A 21,296-nucleotide genomic window follows, 5' to 3' on the forward strand; every position below is an offset into this window, starting at 1 on the left:
CGTCCAATAATCCTTTTGCTGAAGGCTATTCTAAGTTTTGATTCCTTGTAGCTTTCTAAAAATCTTCACACATTTTAAATCTACTAAATTTTACCTCTTCTTATCACACTCTTCATCACGTTTTTGTGTCTCTCGTTTATAAATTCCTATGTCCATGTTTATAACGGTAAGTAATTTCATGAATACATCACCCTATAATAGCATGATCTGGCCACTGGATGGCACTATCCTTACTCCATAAATTCCTCTAAATGTTTTCTGAAATATGTTCAACTCCCTTATTTTTCCCTTAGTAATTGAAATTTCTAATGTCCAAAACTAGGGTCTAAACATTTTAAAAAAAAAATGAAATGACATATTTCCCAATAAAATGACTAAAGTTAAACATAAAATTGTTGAGAAAAGAGACATACTGTCAAAGCTTCCCATCTTGCACTCATCAGGACAGACACAAAAATGCCAAATTTTTATGCTGCATGAGAAAAGGGTGCTGTTTGATTGGCAAGTCAACTCTGATTGGTTGAGGAGAATGCACCAGGGAACTCTTGTCATCCATGCTTTCGTTCAATTTAGAAAAGGCACAGTGGCTGGACATGTTCTTTTTGCCTGCAGAGGACAGGGCTCTGCTGATGAACATATGTAGTTTCTAGCAAGTGTCAGCGAGCCACATTGCGAGCCAAGCTGATAATCTTAAATTGGTTGTTAGTGTAATTCTTGCATACTCAGGATTGCTCAGCAAGTGCTGTCCAATCGCAGAATCACATTTAGTGTTAGATGTTATGTTCTGAGTTTTACAAGCGCAGGCTGGTTGAGTACAGTCAGGACTCTGTCTATTGTGAACATCCGAAGGGACATGGTGTCAGATAAGATCTGCCAGTTGTTGGGACTTATGACCTGGCATTGCACAGCACTGAAATCCATATACCAGGTTACTCATTTGCGTGGTAGGCAGAATGTTGTTTTGGCCTGACGGCAGAACCTTGTTACTGAAAATACCATTTCTGTTGCTATTACAAAGCAGCAGTATGAAACTGCTAACTTCACTTGTTGCTCAAATTTTTGGGATACCTTGCCCATCCAGTGTAACTTGAGCTAGACTGGACAATTTTCAGGTCCGAACATTGCGGCCTTAGGCCCATTTGTGAGTATGTGGGTATCAAACAGCAAGTCCCCTTGGCAGCAATTGAACAGGAAATTCGGTCATCAATTACATAAAATCTTGTCTTATGTACCAAGTTTCAAATCATATGATGAAGGTAACATATCCACAACATCTCAGTTTGTTAGTTTCTCCTTACTGATGCTAACTGAGCTAATGTGTTTTTCTCTTATTTTTTTACTTTCATCGAAAATTTATTAGAGCAGGCTTCAAACAGGATTAATGATTGCTACAGAACTTACAGCTCCACGGGAGTATATGAGGGTAGTTTTTTTTTGATAAGCTACAGGAGGATTTGAATATATTTGGGAATTGAACAGACAGGTAGCAAATGAAATTCAAAGTATGGAAATGCAAAGTGCATTATAATGGAGACAACAATTCCAGGAAGTATTCATCACTTAAATGGAAAGAAAATTACTGCACATTGAAAATAAAAGAGTTCCGGCGGGTCATTAATGACAGTAAATTGAAGCTATTGCAACAATGCTTGATAGTTGTGAGCAAAACAAGTCAGACATTGAAATGTATTAAAAGGTCAATATTGAATTCAGATACTGAGGTAATCCTGCTGTTCTCTAAATCACTGGTGTGATTACACTTAGAGTTCTGTGTATAGATCTGGTTACCACAGTGCAATAAGGATATTGTAACTATTAAAGTACAGAAGTGAGCGATTATGTGCATTGGGCATGTATTCACTGGAAAAGAGAAGGCTGACATGTGATCATTTTGCCCTTTGGGTTTTCCACTTTGGAGATGGTAGGCTCTTTCTCTTGACTGGAGTTACCATTAGGAGCAGTTTCCGTATGCATAATTAACCCTAAAGCAGAAAAACGTGCTGAGATGCAGCCAGCAGATAGAAGTTCCACCCAACCCGACCACCAGAAGGGAAATCACGATTGAGGTGATTTAACTCTCAAATTTTGACCGAAACATTAGAAATTAAATTTTTTATTTGGACTCAAATAGAATTTGCAATCGTACCTATATTCAGACAAAACACAGAGGATGTTTGAAATTGAAATAAGTATCTTTGTCCTTCCTCAGAAATGTGGGCAGAGATAACACGTTGGATTTTCCTTGTGGGTACCATCAGAATTTACACTTCCATCCATTGACGTTATACCACCAAGAGCCAATACTATTTTCCTCAGTGCATCTTCATTACATCTTCATGACAAGCTCCAATTCTGTCTGTGGGCTGTCCACCTCTGCGAGGGAGGAAAGCGTAATGCATGGCCGGTAGTGCTCAGTGCTACCTGCGCGGGCGGTGGGAGGAGGGAGAGTCGGGGCATGCGCGCGAACGAGCGCAACAATCTCCCTGAGGCACGGAGCTGCCTCAGGGAGATTGAATATATAATAAAATCATGACAGAATCGAATTAAAAATTTATTCAAACATGTCCCCTCATGTGACTGTGTCGCATGAGTTGGGACACGTTTGTAAAGGTGGGAAAAATTATTTATTTATTTCATAAAAGCCTCAGGAAACTCCATCCTGCCCATGGATGAGGTTTCCTGAAAAATGTGAAGGCCGCTTGGGCTTTTTGCCTGCCCCCCCGCCAACCTTAAGGTTGGATGAGCAGCATTCTTAAGGACTTTAATTAATTTCTTAATGACCTTAATAGGTCCTTAACATTTTGGCAGGCACGCAGACGACTCCGCCGTGCGCCCGCCGAATGAAATATCACGATGGCGCGCGGTGGCCTCGTGACGCACGCCTGACGTCATCACGCGTCACTTAACGTGTTGGGCCCACCCCCGCACACTGACCGGAAGATTCTGCCCATAAAGTGAAGACTCATTTGTAGGTTTCTTCTTGGTGGCTTGAGGTTTTTAACTGTCAAGTGCCTTTGACAAACCACAAGCAGGTCCCAATGCCACGTTTGAGCAGATATTGAACATTGCCAATGTCCACTATACATTAGGGGAGAGAAATGGGGTTTATCATTCTCCCATTGGCTGTCCTGCTCATGCCCCAAAATGGCCAGCAAATAGAGAAAATTGCAGACTAGTGTCAGTTCAGGGGCTACTTTGTATCAAAACATTTTCCACTATTCACCTGTTGGCTCCTGAATAAACCCAACATCTTCTCTATCATCTTTTATTCATTTTTCATCACTATTATGTATAATATTGCATGTTTCCTTCTGACCTCTGTTTCTGAAAATCCAAGGGCAGAATTTTATAGTCCCCTGCTGATGGTTTTGAAGGCTGGGGTGTGGTGGGGAGGTCTCATAAAATGCAATGTATGGCCACCTACCCACTCTTCCCAACCTGGCTCCTATTTTATGGAAGCTTGGCGGCAGAGGTGTCTGGCGGCATGCTGGGCCTTGGGCCTATTGAGGCCCTTAAATGGCTAATTAATGGCCGCATAAGTGCCTCAGCCCAAGTCCCTACCCCCTCAGGGCTATTTTAACCACAGTGGGGGTGGGAAGGGAAAGCCAAGTGGGTAGTCCGGTCATTTTTACTGTGTGGTCTGGTGTCGATCAAGAGTGGGAGGGGACGTACTATAGGGGTTAATTTTCCTAGGGGAGGCGCTGACTTCCCAAGGTCAAGGCACCCCTTTAACCCAACCCCCTTGCCTCTCAAACCCAGCTCCCAACCATCTCACTGGGACCTGCCAGCCAGGTCCCACCAATCCCCCAGTCTTACCTGAAGCCTGGCCTCCATTTGCTCCTCTTCTTTGGGAAAAGCCGTAGGCCCAGCAATGGCTACTGCTCGAACCTGGTGTACTGAGACTACAGAGCTGCTGGCCAATTGGGTTGGTTGGCAGCTCTCTAAGACGGGACTTCCTCCCCAGATATGGCCCAAAGTCTTGGCCTTAGCCAATTAATGCCCCTCCAAGTGTATGGCAGCCATTATTGTTTGGGATGCATTCCTCATCGACTCTTTGGGTGCTGGGGCAGGAAACCCTGCCACCCAAAAAATCCTGTCCCAAGATGCTAACACGAGGACTAGAACTTTTTGAAAGTGAGTGTCGATATGGTGTACTAAGCTGCAGTGGTTCTGCCTGTGCTACACTGGTTCCTGAACTAATAATTGTAAAGACAGTGTGTTAGTACACTGCCAATTCTTTATTGACCTTGGGTTTGTGTGTCATAACTTTCATTCTTCTTGGGTGTTCTGCAAGACAGAATAAGTTAGCATGCATCAAAATCCTGGAACTCCCTTCCTAACAGCACGATGAGTGTACCTATGCTACATGGACTGCAGTGGTTTAAGAAGGAGGCTCAGCACCACCTACTCAAAGGCAACTAGGGATGGGCAATAAAAATGCTGGCCTAGCCAGTGAGGCCTACATCCCATGAAGAATTAAAAAATAGTTTCCCTTCCACCTTCTCAACTGATGCGCTTTCCCTTTTTATCATGTTTGTATAAACCATAAACCTTTAATCAAAAGTTGACAGGACCTTTGTTTTGTATCAATACCCACCAGTAGCACTAAACATTATGTTGTATGCCACTTTGTTCTGTGAATTAACATGTTTGTTGTTAGTCTGTGGGGACCAGCTAGCTTAGATGGCTGACATGTGTCTCAAAATAACAGCAACAATGTGGGTCCGATTCGCTTTCCATTCCGGCTGAGGTAGACTTGGGACCTGCCTTCTTGCCCTGCCCTGAGAGTGGAAGACAATGGCAAACCATCACTGACAAAAGAAACTGTCACGTAAACAGCTCAGGATGAAGCATCAGCAGACAAATGAACTGAGGACCTGTCTTCAGGCAGAGCGTACATGGAATGGAATGGAATTGTTAGAGTTCACCCAACAAGACCCACTATAGTGCAGTAGCTTTCTTGTCATCTTATGGCATACACTATACAGATGTTGGCTTTAAAAAAAAAATCAACTTCATTCGAACACCTGTATTGTGTCAATGTACGAAAGCCAACAACAGCAGCAGTTTCGCTGGACTGGTGACCCAGAGACTCAGGGTAATGCTCTGAGGACCCGGGTTCCCATCCCACCATGGCAGATGGTAAAATTTGAATTCAATAAAAATCTGGAATTAAAAGTCTAATGATGACCATGAAACCATTGTTGATTGTTGTAAAAACCCATCTAGTTCACTAATGTCCATTAGGGAAGGAAATCTGCTGTCCTTACCTGGTCTGGCACACACATGACTCCAGATCCCAGCAATATGGTTGACTCTTAATTGCCCTCTGCAATGGCCTAGCAAGCCACTCAGTTGTATTAAGCCACTAAAAGGTCTATAAGTAATGGAACTGGATGGATCACCAGGCATCAACCTAGGCATTGGAAATGACAACGGCAAACTCAGCCCTTGCGACCCTGCAAAGTCCTCCTTACTAACTTCTGGAGGCTAGTGCCAAAATTCAGAGTGCTGTCTCACAGACTAGTCAAGCAACAGCCTGACAGAATCATATTCAATGAACATACCTTACAAATAATGTCCCATCCCTGGGTGTGTCCTGTCCCACCGGCAGGACAGACCCAGCAGAGGTGGCAGCACAGCGTTGTACAGTTGGGAGGGAGTTGCCCTGGGGGTCCTCAACATCTCATGGCATCAGGTCAGACATGGGCAAGGAAACGTCCTGCTGATTACCATGTACCACCCTCCCTCAGCTGTTGAATCAGTGCTCCTCCACATTGAAAACCACTTGGAGGAAGCACTCAGGGTGGCAAGGGTGCAGAATGTACTATGGGCGGGGGACTTCAAGGTCTATCAACAAGAGTGGTTCGGTAGCACCAGCACTGACCGAGCTGGCCAAGTCCTAAAGGACATAGCTGCTAGACTGGGTCTGCAGCAGGTGGTGAGGTAATCAACAAGAGGGAAAAACATACTTGACCTCATCCTGACCAATCTGCCTGCCGCAGATGCATCTGTCCATGGCAGTATTGGTAGGAGAGACCACTGCACAGTCCTTGTGGAGATGACATCCCACCTTCACGCTGAGGATACCCTTCATCTTGTTGTGTGGCATTACCGCTGTGCTAAATGGGATAGATTTCAAACAAATATAGCAACTCAAGACTGGACAGCCATGGGGTGCTGTGAGCCATCAACAGCAGCAGAATTATATTCAACCACAATCTGTAACCTCATGGCCTGGCATATTCCCCACTCTACCATTACCATCAAGCTAGGGATCAAACTTGGTTCAATGAAGACTGCAGGAGGGCATGCCAGGAGCAGCATCAGGCATACCTAAAAATGAGGTGTCCACCTGGTGACGCTACAACACAGGACTACTTGCATGCCAAACAGCATGAGCAGCAAGTGATAGACAGAGCTAAGTGATTCCACAACCAACAGATCAGATATAAGCTCTACAGTCCTGCCACATCCAGTCGTGAATGATGGTGAGCAATTAAACAACTCACTGGAGGATGAGGTTCCACAAATATCCTCAATGATGGGGGAGCCCAACACATTTGCTGCAAAAGATAAGGCTGAAGAATTCGCAACAATCTTCAGACAAAAGTGCCAAGTGGATGATCCATCTCTCCCTCCTCTGGGGCTCCCCAGCATTACAGATACCAGTCTCCACCAACTCCATTTATTCCAAGATATCAAGAAACGGCTGAAGACACTGGATATTGCAAAAGCTATGGGTACAACATTCGGGCAATAGTACTGAAGATTTGTGCTCCAGAGCTTGCTGCAACCCTAACCAAGCTGTTCCAGTACAGCTACAACACTGGCATCTACCTGGCAATGTGGAAAATTGCCCAGGTATGTCCTATACGCAAAAAGCAGAACAAATCCAACCTGGCCAATTGCCGCCCCATCAGTCTACTCTCGATCCTCAGCAAAGTGACGGAAGGAGTCATCAACAGTACTATCAAGTGGCACTTGCTTAGCAATAACCTGCTCACTGTCATTTAGTTTGGGTTCAGCTAGGGCCACGCAGCTCCTGACCTCATTACAGCCTTGGTTCAAACATGGACAAAAGAGCTGAACTCCCAAGATGAGGTGAGAGTGACTCCCCTTGACATCAAGGCAGCATTTGGCCGAGTGTGGCATTAAGGCGCCCTAGCAAAACTGGAGTCAATGGGAACCAGGGAGTAAACTCAAAGCTTTTGGCGTCATACCTAGCACAAAGTAAGATGGTTATGGTTGTTGGAGGCCAATCATCCCAGTTCCAGGGGAAGAATTTTCGGGTTGGCGAGCGAGGGCGGGGCCCGCTTGCTAACGCATAAAATGATACGTGGTGATGTCGGGTGTGTGTCCTCCGTGCCTCAGGGAGATTTCTGCGCTCTTTCGCGCACAGTGGCAGCAGTGTGTACCATCTACAAGATGCACTACAGGAACTCACCAAGCCTCCTTAGGCAGCACCTTCCAAACCCATGACCACTACCATCTGGAACGACAAGGGCAGCAGACTGATGGGAACATCACCACCTGGAAGATGTGATAAACCAGTATATGCATTGTATGGTATTGAGAGAGCAGTGGATTCCAGGTTTAATTGCTGGTTTATGCTAAATTAGTTGATCTCAAATCAAATTAGTAATTGGGGTGTTAATATTTGCCTCAGCATCTCCTGGTTAAAGGTACAAAAGAGTCAATGTTCTTGATACAAGTTGTTGTTCAGGAACCCAGTTTTTAGGCCTCTATGTAAACAGGATTAGAATTGGCTCTAATGTTGCTCAATAACGTCCAACACATGTTCCCTGGCAAAAATGAGCACTGTCATGAAAGTAAATTTCTGTTATGAAAATAATTTTCATAATATTTTTCTGGTTTGTTGTAAAATAGGTTTATGGGTGTGAGCGTAGATGGTTCTGTCTGTGTGAGTTAATTACATTTGGAGTCAAATAGACTGCAAGCTTGAACTTATCAAAAGAAGCTGGGTGAAGAAATGTACTTGAAATGTTAGTGAGTAAACACGGATGTAAACATGCATGTAAGGTGGAAAGGAATTTGCATTTTAGGTAAGTGAAGGAATTGTTTGGATTTCAAAGAGATGATAGCCTGTTTACAACCAGCCAGATAAGCAAGGCTAAGAAGTGTGGTTATTTTTCCAAGATATGACAATATTGGCAACATGAAAGCTTTTATATCATCTGCCACATCATAACAATGCTTTGAGGGGAGGTGGTTAAAAAATGCACAGAAAAAGAATCCTAAGTGGTTCTGAAATTAAAACTTCTTCCACAGAGGAAACAGTAAGGCAATTTTCTACAAAATCTTGCAGAAGCAGATTCCTCTAATTCAGATTTTTTTTGGCACATTATCATGTTTATTGCTAAAAGCCATTACAGAAGCTTCTCAAACATTCAAATATTTTTGAAAAACTACAATCAAATGCACATGATTTTCAATGTAGTTATTGCAACATTAGCTTTTCATGTTTGAAAAACAAGGTCAGATATTGTTTTTTTTTCTCTCTTTGCACATGATTAATTCAGATAAGTAATAAAGAGCAACGTGTCATCTCCAATATGGCCCAGGCCATAATTCTTGGCTCCATTCCTAATTTACACGTTGGCCTCGGCAACAGCACCTGCAAGCGCGCAATCAACTTTGATAGCACCTAGCTCTATTTTTGTCTTCGCTCTTTATTCCACAACTGTCACAATGCTGTTTGATTGAATATCTGGCAGCAAGGCCTGAGTAAGCCAGAACACTCTGGTGCTCAACATTGGCATGGCTGAAGCTACCCTGTTTAGAACTAATAAGAAAAGTTGTGCCTCAGGGTCTTGCTCCCTAGGTGCTCATTCAAACTCAAAGCAGATGGTGCACAACCACGGGGCCCTGAGCTGAGCTTTGAATCCCAAAGCTGGTCCAATGCCAAGCCCGTTCACTTTTACCTCTAGGACATTGCTTGTCTGTACATCTACCTCAATGCCACCCATGCTGAAAGCCTAATTTTTCTGCCAGAAGTTTTCCACCCCTCCCTTAACATTGAAAATTCTTTTCAAAGCTTACATTTTCAATTATATCTGCTGTCACTTCTCCTAGCTTCATTTTTGACACCTATCGCTCATGCTGTAATGTGCCTTTAGACACATTTTTGTTGCATGAAAAATGCTAATTGTTCCTGCAGCAGCTTTAAAGTTACCTTGGGCATAGTAACGAGATAATGTGAATTCCTTCTTCATAGTCTTTGAATTTGCACTTTAACTTGTATGTTCATATCTTTCAAAGATATCTTAAAACTAACTGCAATTTCAATGATTGTGCTAAATTTGTTTCCTTTGTTTCTCTTTCCACAGTTAACTTTGACCATTTCCAGATCCTTCGAGCAATTGGAAAAGGAAGTTTCGGAAAGGTAAATGATGTTTTAATGCTTTTTAACAAAACAATGGGGAGAATTTTCCCACCGTTGGGTGGGCCGGTTGGGAGCGGGTGCGGAGCTGATCATCGCCCACGATCGGCTGCGCGCCGCCATTTTACGTTGGCGGGCCAATTAAGGCCCACCCAGTGTGACGCGCACCCGGAAGCACTCAGCGCTACCTGTGCGGGTGGGGGAGGAGGGAGAGTTGGGGCCTACATGTGCAAAAGAGGACAGAAATCTCCCTGAGGCACAGAGCTGCCTCAGGGAGATTAACTTCATTCTGAAAAATTGAAAAAAAAAGGATTAAAACAATTCTTCAGACATGTCCCCTCATGTGACAGTGTCACATAAGCTGGGGCATGTTTATGAATTTTGATAAAAAATTTTATTTCACTAATAAATCCTTCATGAAATCTCATCCCACCCATGGATGAGGCTCCATGAAAAATATGAAGGCCGCCTGGGCTCTTCACCTGCCCGCCAACCTTAAGGTTGGATGGGCAGCCCTGACATGTACTTTAATAGTTCATTAATAGCCTTAACAGGCCTTTGACAGTTTGGCGGGCGCGCGCCCGCTGAACTGAGGATTGGAATGATGCGCAGTGACATCAGGACGCACGCCCAACGTCACCGCACGTCATCTTACGCGTCGGCATGTGGGGCCTGCCCCCCACACGCCGACCAGAAGATTCTGCCCAATAAATAACGCTGCTGTATAATTATTAATAATATTTGGCGGTATATAAATAAAGTATATGCACAAAATAGAATAATATAGAAAAATATGACCCGTTTAAAACATCCAATCTTTGTATGCACTGTAAAGTTGGTTGCATCACTAGAGAAAATAGGTTATTTTATTCTCTGTAATTAGGATAGCACAGTGTCCAATATGTTAACAACTGGCCACATGTGGCTATTTGGGAATCCAGATGAGGCTAATTACATTTTTGATTGATAAATAAAAATAACTAATAGATTGTCACAGTAGGGAATGCAATCTTAATACTTATATTCACACGCTGAATAGTCTGCCCTTTTTTTGTATCTATTGATAAAATAGTAAAACAAAAAGCAGAGTGGCAAGTGTTTTCTGATCATTTTGAGCACTTTACTTCCCCAGTTACTGCTTACTGGTTATCTGCTTTGATGGTGCATACCATGATTTAAAAAATCTGACTTCAGTACCATGGAAACAGCAACAACACTGGTGAGAGGAACTATCATCAATTGGAATAAGTGCTCCAGGCTAACAGAAGAAAACACCTCAATCAATAATGAGCAGCTCCAAGGAACACAGGAACACAGGAACAGGAGTATGTCATTTAACCCCTCGAGCATGTTCCGCCATTCAATGAGATCATGGCTGATCTGCAACTATCATGGCAAAGGGCAAGCAGCATCAAAACACATTCTGAATAGAGGGAAAGGGTAGGTTTGGCCACATCTCATTGTGAAAGTCAAGTTCTCAGTAATCACTCTGATGGACGCTGCACTCACAACTGCTGGACAAAAGCCCAGAAGCTGTGTTAAGATGTGCTGTGTCTGATAAATCCATGCAGAATTCTAAACTTTGATGATAGGGAAAGACTGCAAACTTTTGCACAGAGTTCCTAATGTCCATGCTGTGGAGCTTTTAGAGACATTAAACCCGGGACAAAATTAATTGGGATTTGGAAAAATGTGGATCAATAAATGTAAGCTAGCATGGATTTATTAAAGGTCATTCACGCTTGACCAACTTGATTGAGTTCTTTGATAAAGTGACAGAAAGGGTTGATGAGGGTAGTGTGGTTGATATGGACTTTCAAGCGGTGATTGATGAAGTAGCAGGTAATGGACTTTGTTAGCAAAATGGAAGCCCAGGGGATTAAAGGGGAAGTGGCAGTCTGGACACAAAGTTGGCTAAAGGACAGAAAGCCAAGAGCAGTGGTGCTTGGTTATTTTTCAAAATGGAGAGGTGTCAGTTTTGGAAATACTGCTCTTTGTGGATTATATATTAATGAACCAGACTTCTGTATGAAGGCCATAAATTGAAAGTTTGCAATTGAAACAAAGCTCAGAAACGTAGTAAACAGTGAGGAAGTTAGCGACAGACTTCAGGCAGACAGAGGTAGACTGGTGAAATGGGCAGACATATGGGGCTGAATTTTCAAGTGGGTGTTGGAACCCTGACTTTGGGCTCAGATGGGGATCCGCAGCCCACCCATATCATTGGTGCAGCTGCCGAAGGAATCTTCTGCAATGGATTAATGTGTATCACCTTGAGCAGAATTATTTTTCTAAGTGGAACTTAAAACACAAACAGGCATGGATCATGATCATACTTTTCTTATGCTTTACCTGTAATTTATTTGAGAATGTGGAGAGCAGATTTCTTTTAACATAATTTTTAGGCCTATTTTTATTTTTCGGTTTCCTTATTCAATTTCTATTTTCACAGCTAATTTTCTCTGAAGACATTAAATGCTTCAGATCATTAGGGATTTGCTAAAGAATGTGCAATTGCTAGGGCTCAGTCTGGCAATTTATTTTGATTCATCATTTCCCACTGAACTGCATAATCTATATATTATCATTTTCCCCAGCTTTCCTGTGTACTGTAATGGGTTAATAGAATAGATATGCTAATAGGTGATATTGATGGTGTATCACTGACATCAGTTAGTCATGTGCTAGACTCTCTTGAGAGAGGTTGGAACACAATGTGCTCAGAAGCAACATGCCTACTCTGTAACCTTTTTATATGTGGTGTTAATAAACTAGTTTAAAGCAAGTACCAGTGTATGACTACAGTCTTTCTAAGGGAAGATAGTTAACGCATACCAGTAACCAAGAACCACGGCAAGAGTCCACAGATCATGGGGACTATCGGAAACCTTCCGTCCTGAATCCCAGGTATGTTTCACAGTGACCTCAGTACCTTGCCAATGAAACCATTACTCATGTCTGAGGCATGATAGGGAATGTTTGTAGATTGCGTGCATATGAGGCACCACAGCAAGTTGGATCCTATTCTCATTGGGCATCCAAATACACAATTCATCTCCAGCACAGGTCACTCGATAATGCTAATAAGATGCAAGTACACCGAACAATTACTCTCTTCTAAACACAGGGCCAATAAGACCAATATTAATACCTCTATTAACCTCAGCTGAGATCAGCTCATACAGTGCAACCAGAAACTGAACATGGATCTTTGAAAACTGCATGCCTTAGCTATTGAATGGATAACTAAGCCATTAGAGCATATATGTTTGGGAAGTGGGATAGTGGGTTCATGCATTTCCAAAGAGCTTTTCTTGCATTGATTCAGCTATTTACAAACTATGTTAATAACTTTGAAGAAGAGACCAAGAGTAATGTATTCAAGTTTGCTGATGATGTGAAGCTAGGTGGAAATGTATTTAGTGCAGGGTATTGGAATACAAGTGTAAGGAAGTCTTGCCACAATTATATAGAGATTGGTGAGACCACACCTGGGGCAGAATATTACGCAACATACCTGAGTGTAAAATGATGCGCAATGACGTTGGGTGTGCGTCCTGACGTCATCATGCAGTCTCGCGATATTTCGTTTGGTGGGCGCGTGCCAGAGTCGGCTGCGTGCCCGCCAACAATCATAAGGCCTATTAAGGCCATTAACAATCTAAATAAATTCAAATTTACGCTGCCCGTACAACTTAACAGTTGGCGGGCAGTCAAAAAGGCCAAGTGGCCTTCGCATTTTTTAGGAAGCCTCATCCACGAGTGGGGTGAGGTTTCCTAAAGCAAATAAACATTAAATAAAAACCTTATTTCTGAATTAAAAACATGTCCCAGCTCATGTGACAGAGTCACATGATGGGACATGTTTTATTAAATTTTTATTATCTTTATTATTTTTTTGACACGGCGCTTCAATCTCCCTGAGGCAGCTCTGTGCCTCAGGGAGATTGAAGCACTCTTTCTCGTGCATGAGTGAACTGTGCACTAGTCCCGGCTCTCCCTTCTCCACCTGCCCGCACAGGCAGCGCTCAGTGCTGCCACTTGCAATCTACACAGGGCAGGCCTTAACTGGCCCGTCTGCGTGAAATGCAGTGCAGAGCCGATTGCGGTCAGCTTCCCTGCTGCCACCGCCCACCTCTGCCGAGCACCCCTGCCAAGGCAAAATCCTGCCCCTGGAGTACTGTGCACAGTTTTGGTCACCATATTTAAGTATGGATATAATTGCGTTGAAGGCGGTGTAGCATAGGTTCACTACATTGGTTCCTGGGATGAGAAGGTTGTCTTATGAAGAGACGCTGAATAAATTGGGCCTATAGCCTCTGGAATTTAGAAGAATGAGATGTAACCTCATTGAAACATACAAGATTCTGAAGGGGATTGACAAGGTAGACACTGAGAGGTTGTTTCCCCTGGCTTGGGAATCTCGAGCATGGGGACATAGTCTCAGGATATGAGGTTGATCATTTAAGACTGAGACGAGGAGAAACTTCTTCACTCAGAGGATTGTGAATCTTTGAAATTCTCTACCCCAGAGGGTTGTGGATGCTCCTTTATTGAACACTTTTAATGCTGAGATAGATAGATTTTTGATCTCTCAGAGAATCAAGGTGTATGGGAACTAGGCAGAAAAGTAGAGCTGAGGCAGAAGATCATTCATGATCATATTGAATAGCAGAGCAGACTCAATGGGCTGTTTGGTCTACTCCTAATCCTATTTCTTATGTTCTTATGTAACCACCCCTGTGATAAGTCAGCAAATTCTACTGGTCAACCATACCTTAAAAGGAAACCTATCTATTTCATTTACCACAATAGATCGGTTCTGTATTTTCGGCACATCTGCTTTTATTGTTACAATTTGCAATTATACAATATTGGCATACCAATGTGATTCAGTTGGTTTCATTGCAAAGATACTGCAGTTAAGTTATTGTGTTTCCCAGAATAGTTTCCATACATCTTCAAAGGTTCAATCTACTTTTAGATTTCACCTTTAATTCAAGACGTCATCACTCATAGGAGTATGTCCTTTGCACTACTTCAGTCTAATTCTCCTAGATATGACTCGTATTTAACAAAGACAATGGCACTCGCCTCAGTTGCTCAAACATTATTATTCAAGCCCACCTTGAATAATAATTATTTTGGAATATACACACTTGTCAGTCTAGCATGAGTCAGAAAGTCATACAGGCTAGAAATGGCAAGGTGTAACTTTCTCAGCTCACCCATCTGTCAATCAACGATGAAATAGTTATTCATTTCACATAAACCTGATACCACCTGCTACCGCTCATCACATCTACTTGACATACAAGGTTTCTAGTCCAAAAAATTGGGAAGCACCTTTTTATCATTTCAAGCTGCATGATCCCAGGATAATATTAAAGACTGAACTATAGGCAAATGACAGGACATGAAAATTTGGTCAGTGACAGTTCGGTGCATGCTGGTTTTACTTGATTGGTTGATGTTGTTAAGGAGTACTTAATGGAGTGTCTTTCTTGCCTGTGTTAATACATACATAATTTTTTGTATGCAGTGTGTGTTACAAATTTAGAGTCTTGCTTTAAATATTTGTACATGCAATGCCTTATAAGCAACTGTTGAGGCAAGGACTACAAAAAATGTTGAGGGAATTTGTTAAGTATTTCAAAATAATGAATAGAATAAATGTAAGGGAGAAAATAGAATCAGAACAGATAGCTGAAGAGCTAGCGCCAGCAGAAATCCATCCAATGGGTCAAATGGCCATCTGGTATTTGTTATGAAGTTTGATTTAGAGAAATTATTTTGAACTCTTTGGGGATGAATTTTTGTGGGATGTTCTTCTCATCACCAAACTGAGATCGGGGAGCAGATTCTTGCTGAGTAAGTGTTGCTTGATAACATTGTCTTCAACATCATCCATCACTTTGCTGATGATTGCGAGTAGACTGATGAGGCAGTGATTGGCCAAATTGGATTTGTCTTGCTTTTTGTGGTGCAGGACATAACTGTAATAATTTCCCGCTTTGTCAGTTAGATGTCAGTGTTGTAACTGTACTGGAACAGCTTAACCCAAGGTGTGACTCATTTGACAGGATGTCTTCAGCGCTATAGCTCGGATGTTGTTGGGGACTATAGCCTTTGCTGTGATAGTGCGCTCAGTTGTTTCCTGATATTATGCTTGAACAAATCTGAACATGTTTGTAGTCCTTAAACTCCAGCAGTTTTAGCCAATTTATTTGTTCATTTAGGCAAGACTATTAGTCCTAAGATACGGAAGGATTTCCATTTCAGGTGACCAGGATCAATCTCAAACACTCTTCCTTCATGTATTGCATGCCTACTTCTAAAGATGACCACCCCTACTTAACCTCAATCCCTTACTGCGCTGGGGAGATATTAATCTTTTTGTACCAGACAATCTTCCATGTGGCCTTTCCAAGTAAGATTGTTGATTTAGAGATACTGGGAAGCTACAGGCAATTTGAGCTTATACTTCGAATTGAGACTGCTCAAACCCAATTCACTTAGTATTGTTACAGCCTTTTTGTCTAACTCAAATATGAGAGGTAAAAAGACAATAGGGGAGGTTTTCCTCATTACAGCATCTGGGGAACACATAGTTCCAATCATGCAGCAAAAAGAAAAGGAGATGAAGACCAGTTATTCCAGGTCTTCACTAAGATGCCTCAGGATTTTTGGGTCTTTCCCAGGATTACACAATTGGATCTGCATCTGGAATTGGTGCAGACTCAGTATAAGCCTGTAGGTAAGGTAGAGAATGGTGCCTGAAGGAACATGGCAGTAGGGTGTGCGCCTGGAACAATTTAGAGTATAGTCCTGGGCACAGCCAGAAGACAAAAGAAAAGATTAGGAATACCCTGCATGAGTAATTAATCCCTCTTTCTTCCACAGTCTCAAAATTCAAGGTTTGTTGGTTGTTGCTTTTCAGGTCCTGCAGCTGATGCCCAATGTATCTTCAGGCGACTTGGGACAGCAATCCTATTTCCTCTCCAGTTTTTACCTAACTCTACCCGCAGAGGGGTAGGGAGTGCATACTGGCCAGTTCAGAATGGCAGTAAAGAGGACTGCAGAAGGACTGCTCCTTCTGAGGATTCTGCTCTGCAGCTCTTACTCCTAGGTGCTGTTGCAAAAATGTGGTATTCACTGATTGAAGCAGAGAAGCACCCCAAAATCAATGAGACAAAATGCCTAAGTGGAGGCGGTCAAACAAATCACTGCGGCCCTCCTCTTCCACCAGTTATGAGAAGCAGGTGAGAGGGAAACATTCCCAATTAGTGAAGGCTGCCAAGCTAAGATTAGTTCATTTGCATTCCCATCTCACGCTGCTTCATTGAGACCCCAAGCAAAGCAACCTTTCTGATGATTCACATAGGCACAGCATCCTGTATTGCTGAAGGACTCACTTTGTTGCAGCACAAAAACATAATGTAACATACAAATCTTGATTGTCGGACCACCAATCATACTATAAATATAGGCTACATTCATGCTGTATTCCTGGGGTCATACAATGGACATGTCTGCTTGTCACTTTCATGGGCATGCTGTTCTCTGTTCTTTCAAAAACTAATTGTGAAGGACAAATACCTTACACTGTATATTTTTATAGCATATATATAGATATGCTCATTGCTATTTCTAAAATTTTAAAAATGAATAAAGACCTTTAAAGTAGCTAAACCTATGCCTGCCTGTGACCCCTGAACAAAAGAAACTACTTGGCAGTTTTGAGAAAACTTGCACCTCGTTATCTCTGAGGAACCACTAATGACCACCTACGGGCTGTACAGCTCAACTTAAAAGAGAGCTATACATTTAATAACCCAAGCTGGCCAGAATGGGATGGATTGTCTGCTAAGACAAAGGCTCCATAGCCGTAATTTCAATTCCTAATGGCTGAGACATTTAACAGTCTTTGGAATCCAGACAATGGACACGCATCATTTGTCAAAGACCTGGTGGAGAGATGGGAGACATGTGATATGGGCCTCTGGCTTACGAATAAGTAATGTTGCCTTGGTGAACTGCATAGCTCCATCTGCTGTTTACCATCTAACTAGCAGCCTCACAGGCAAGAGGCTCTGCCCAGGTTGAAGACCTGTCCCAATCTACACTGCTTCTGCTGGAAATTCTGTACCATCACCTAAAAGACTGATTCATCTCTACATGCCTATCTCATCATGCGAAGTCAACACCATCGGAAAAGTGAATTATCCAGCATCGGTTTTCAACCCACCGAGCTCCGTGAAGGAATACCTCATTGGACTTTGATTCTGGACTCTGGAAGCCACGTGAAACAATATTTCCTTTCTCTGTGGTCTCTGCACTGTAAATATTTCTTTTCTCTATCCCTTTCTTTACTATCTGAATGTGAGGGGGATGTTGTGAACCCTCTTTTTGTGTTTTGAACGTGTGCAAATAAACTAACCCTTTGAGTTTATCCTAGCTCGAGTTTGCTGGGGGGAGTTATTAATACACAATTCGATTACACCAAAACCAAGGGATTGGGAAATACAGCTCCACTTATAAAGAGGGATACAAGTCAGAAACACTTCTGTTTATGGACAAGTGGTGAAAGGAGAAATTAGTGCTGTTTATATTAACAACCCTCCTGCCCATAACAGAAAATATAATTGTTTTGCATTTGTTTACAGGAAAATGCTGCTTATGATAGAAAGGGACAAATAAAGATCAGAGTGGCAGTCGGCCATTAACACCATCTGCTGAGGAAATTTGCGATAGAGGACCTAGAAGGTTGAGAGGAGATTTAATGGAGGTATTCAAAATCATGAAGGGTCTGGAGAGTGGAGCTGGGGAAAAACTGTTCCCATTGGTGGAACAATTGCGAACCAGAGGGCACTGATTTAAGATGATTGACAAAAGAAGCAATAACGACATGAGGAAACGTTTTTATACACAGTGAGTGGTTAGGATTTAGAATGCACTACCTGAGGTTGTGGTGGAGGCAGGTTCAATCACTTTCAAAGGAGAACTAGATTATTAGCTGAAGAGGAAAAATTTCCAAGGCTACAGGTAAAAGGCTGAACAGAGACATTAGATGAATTGCTCTGGCTGAGACCCAGCACAGACACGACCGGCTGAATGGCCTCCTTCTGTGCTGTAACCTTTCTATGATCATTCTATGATTCTATGACTCTATGACCTGCAGGGGCAGGCCAAAGGTGAAGAGGGCATATTGGCAATTTTTAATGCCCTCTCAGGATGTTTTAAATGGATTGGGGCCTTCTGATGGCTGCTGTCTCAAGCATGGAGCTCCACTATTGGTCCCTATCTTATGCGCAGGCACTGGTCCCAGCCTGGGAATGGGCCTGAATCAGGAATGCACAAGGGTCTAAGGCAGGAAAATTCAATGTGCCCCTGTAATAAGGCCAATAGGTGCTCCTAGTGGAAAAATGTCCCTCGTCTCGCATGATGATGTAACATTTCAGAGCTGCTGCACCCCATCCTATCTCTGGGAAAATGGCCCGGGGGTAGGATGGGGCCAGTGGACGGGCACGCTGGTGGTGGTGTGGAATTCTGCGTCGGTACAGCTCTGTGCCTACACCCAACAGGGTCTAAAAATTCAACCCATGAGTTCTGAAGTTATTTGGTTAGTTACTTATTCATGTATCACAATCTTAATAGTCAAGAGACCATCTGATCACTGCAAATGTATGCATTTTATTTGGGATCTTACGCTTTTGATTCGGAGATTCAGGGTCAGTAAAGAAAAAATTGACAGCTCAATTGTGGTGAAAAGTTGCTTCAGAGGATTGGCAGTGACAACTCTCCCTGACATTAAGTAGGAATTACTGTTAGAGACTGAGCGGTGAAGATCTCAGTGTTCCATTCAGCAGTGTAGAGAAAATATTGAATCTGGGTTTTATTAGCATTGACAGAGATGATGTGGACTTTTTGAGCTCTGACACATTTTAGGTCACTGTTAGAACATCGTTTTAAGCACTACTATACTTTTCGGTTACTGAACTCACTGCAGCTACATGCTGCACAATCTTTATTTACCATTGAAAAAAATTATTACCAGTGAATTAATTTGTTTACGTATTTCAATATCCTTGACCACTCTTAAGAAACATGTTTTGCTGCTCCGATGCTTTCTTTTGTATTCTCAGCTCTGCGCACTGTAACCGTACTTTCGAGCACAGCTGTGAAAGCATTCCTGACCACTTCATTCCTTTTGAGTTGTGGCTAGTTCCTAATTAGAGTTAAAAGATTATGGCCAGGATTTTACGGCCCCTCCCGCCGAACGGGGTATTATGGCCCCGCCAAACTGAATGGAAATTTAAATGGCTCGCCGCATCCACCAGGGGGTGCGGGGGCACACCATGGCAGGGCCGTAAAATCCTGGCCATTGTTCTTGTGTAGAAAATCAACACACATACGTTCCCCTTACTGGAGCTCATGGGTTATTGGCCGAATCTGAAGTGTAACTTGGCGAGAATTTTCTCCCTGTCGGGGGGGTCTGAGCGGGAGTGGGCAAGGGTGGGCACGCAGCCGATCGCTGCCTGCGATTGGCTGCGTGCCACCATTTTACGTGGGCGGGCCAATTAAGGCCCGCCCAACGTGACGCGCACCTGGAAGTGCTGAGCGCTCCCTGTGCGGGCCGGGGGAGGAGGCTGATTCGGGGCCTGCGCTCTTTCGCGCATGTGCACGAAAGAGCACAGAAATCTCCCTGAGGCACGGAGCTGGCAAGAGCCCTTTGTCGCCTCTTTTAGCAAAGGCTAACCAAATTAAGTACCGCTCAGGCACTTAAATGGCCAGCGGCAGGCCTTCCCTGGGACTAAGGACCCTGGTGCTGGAAGTCTCTGCTGGTGCTAATCAGAGACTGGCAGCTCTCAGTGCATGTCAGTGCCAAGGAAGTGTAGTGGCTGCTGACAGCACTGCATTGGAGAGGCTGAGGATCAGAGCTAGATCTCAGGCAAACTGGTGAGTGAGGGTGGGATGGGAGTTACGAGGAGGAGGTGGCTAGCTGGTGAAACCCATTCAGAATTTTAAAATCTGCTCAAGTGCTCAATCTGTTATAAAAACAATCCTCTATTCAGTAACCACATCAAACATAGCTAATCCTTTAATGGCCTCTTTTAACTGTCAATCAAAATGTGAGCTCAGCAACCCCCCCCCCCTTCCCCTGCTGAGATAAGTGCTTTTTGAGATTTTGGAACTCAGCCAAGCATTCATGATTACCTCAGCTGCAATAACAGCCTTCGGGAAATGTCAACGATGAACTTTATTGAATTTTCAGGTACAGATGATAATTTTTTTTAGCCTCCACCAGATGACCTGTAAATCACAACAGTCCACTATTTCTACCTCTATAGTCTATAGTACTCTCTCTCCCCACAAAGTTTATTGTGGCACCTTGCTCGTCCCTTCTTCTTCCCATTTTATGCCACTTGCCTTGCAGTTCCCCCATCTTTATCCCTGTCCCTATGCAAGTCTTGCCTTGGCTCTGTTTAACTGCTGTTTCTGCAACAGTAAAGGCTGAAATAATTGAACACGACTAGAAACTGTAAGTGTTATTTCTTAATTTTGTGAGCTGCACGACTTGGGCTGACCATAGTGGCTGAATTTCCACAGCCATGTAGAGACAATCTGTTCCATTGTAACAAATTAAGTAAATAATATAGATTAAAGGTTTAAATTCATTTTTGATATACCTGCAGCTGGGAACAAAGATAATGTGAGACTGAACGATTATGCAAAAATTAGGATTAGCAAATCTGCTGAAAAAGCTTTAAACAAATTTCCCCACTGGTCTGCTGAGGATCTTTATTTAAGTTACTCAGTAACTAACATTGCTTTTACAAAATGTATACAGTGAAACCTTTGCTAGCTTCTCTTTAGTGTTCAGAGAAGTGGT

General features: G+C 42.9%; 1 protein-coding gene across 1 annotated transcript in view; it reads left to right on the forward strand.

Annotated features, from left to right (window-relative positions):
• Positions 1-21,296, forward strand: part of LOC144677927 (serine/threonine-protein kinase 32B-like) — a 368,461-nt gene that overhangs the window by 101,647 nt on the left and 245,518 nt on the right. The window contains exon 2 of the mRNA XM_078537920.1: positions 9,351-9,406. Within this exon, the coding sequence (XP_078394046.1) occupies positions 9,351-9,406 (56 nt within the window). The remainder of the gene's footprint in view (positions 1-9,350; positions 9,407-21,296) is intronic.

This window comes from Cetorhinus maximus, chromosome 1, assembly GCF_964194155.1.
Source record: "Cetorhinus maximus chromosome 1, sCetMax3.hap1.1, whole genome shotgun sequence".
In the NCBI taxonomy this organism is placed as follows: domain Eukaryota; kingdom Metazoa; phylum Chordata; class Chondrichthyes; order Lamniformes; family Cetorhinidae; genus Cetorhinus; species Cetorhinus maximus.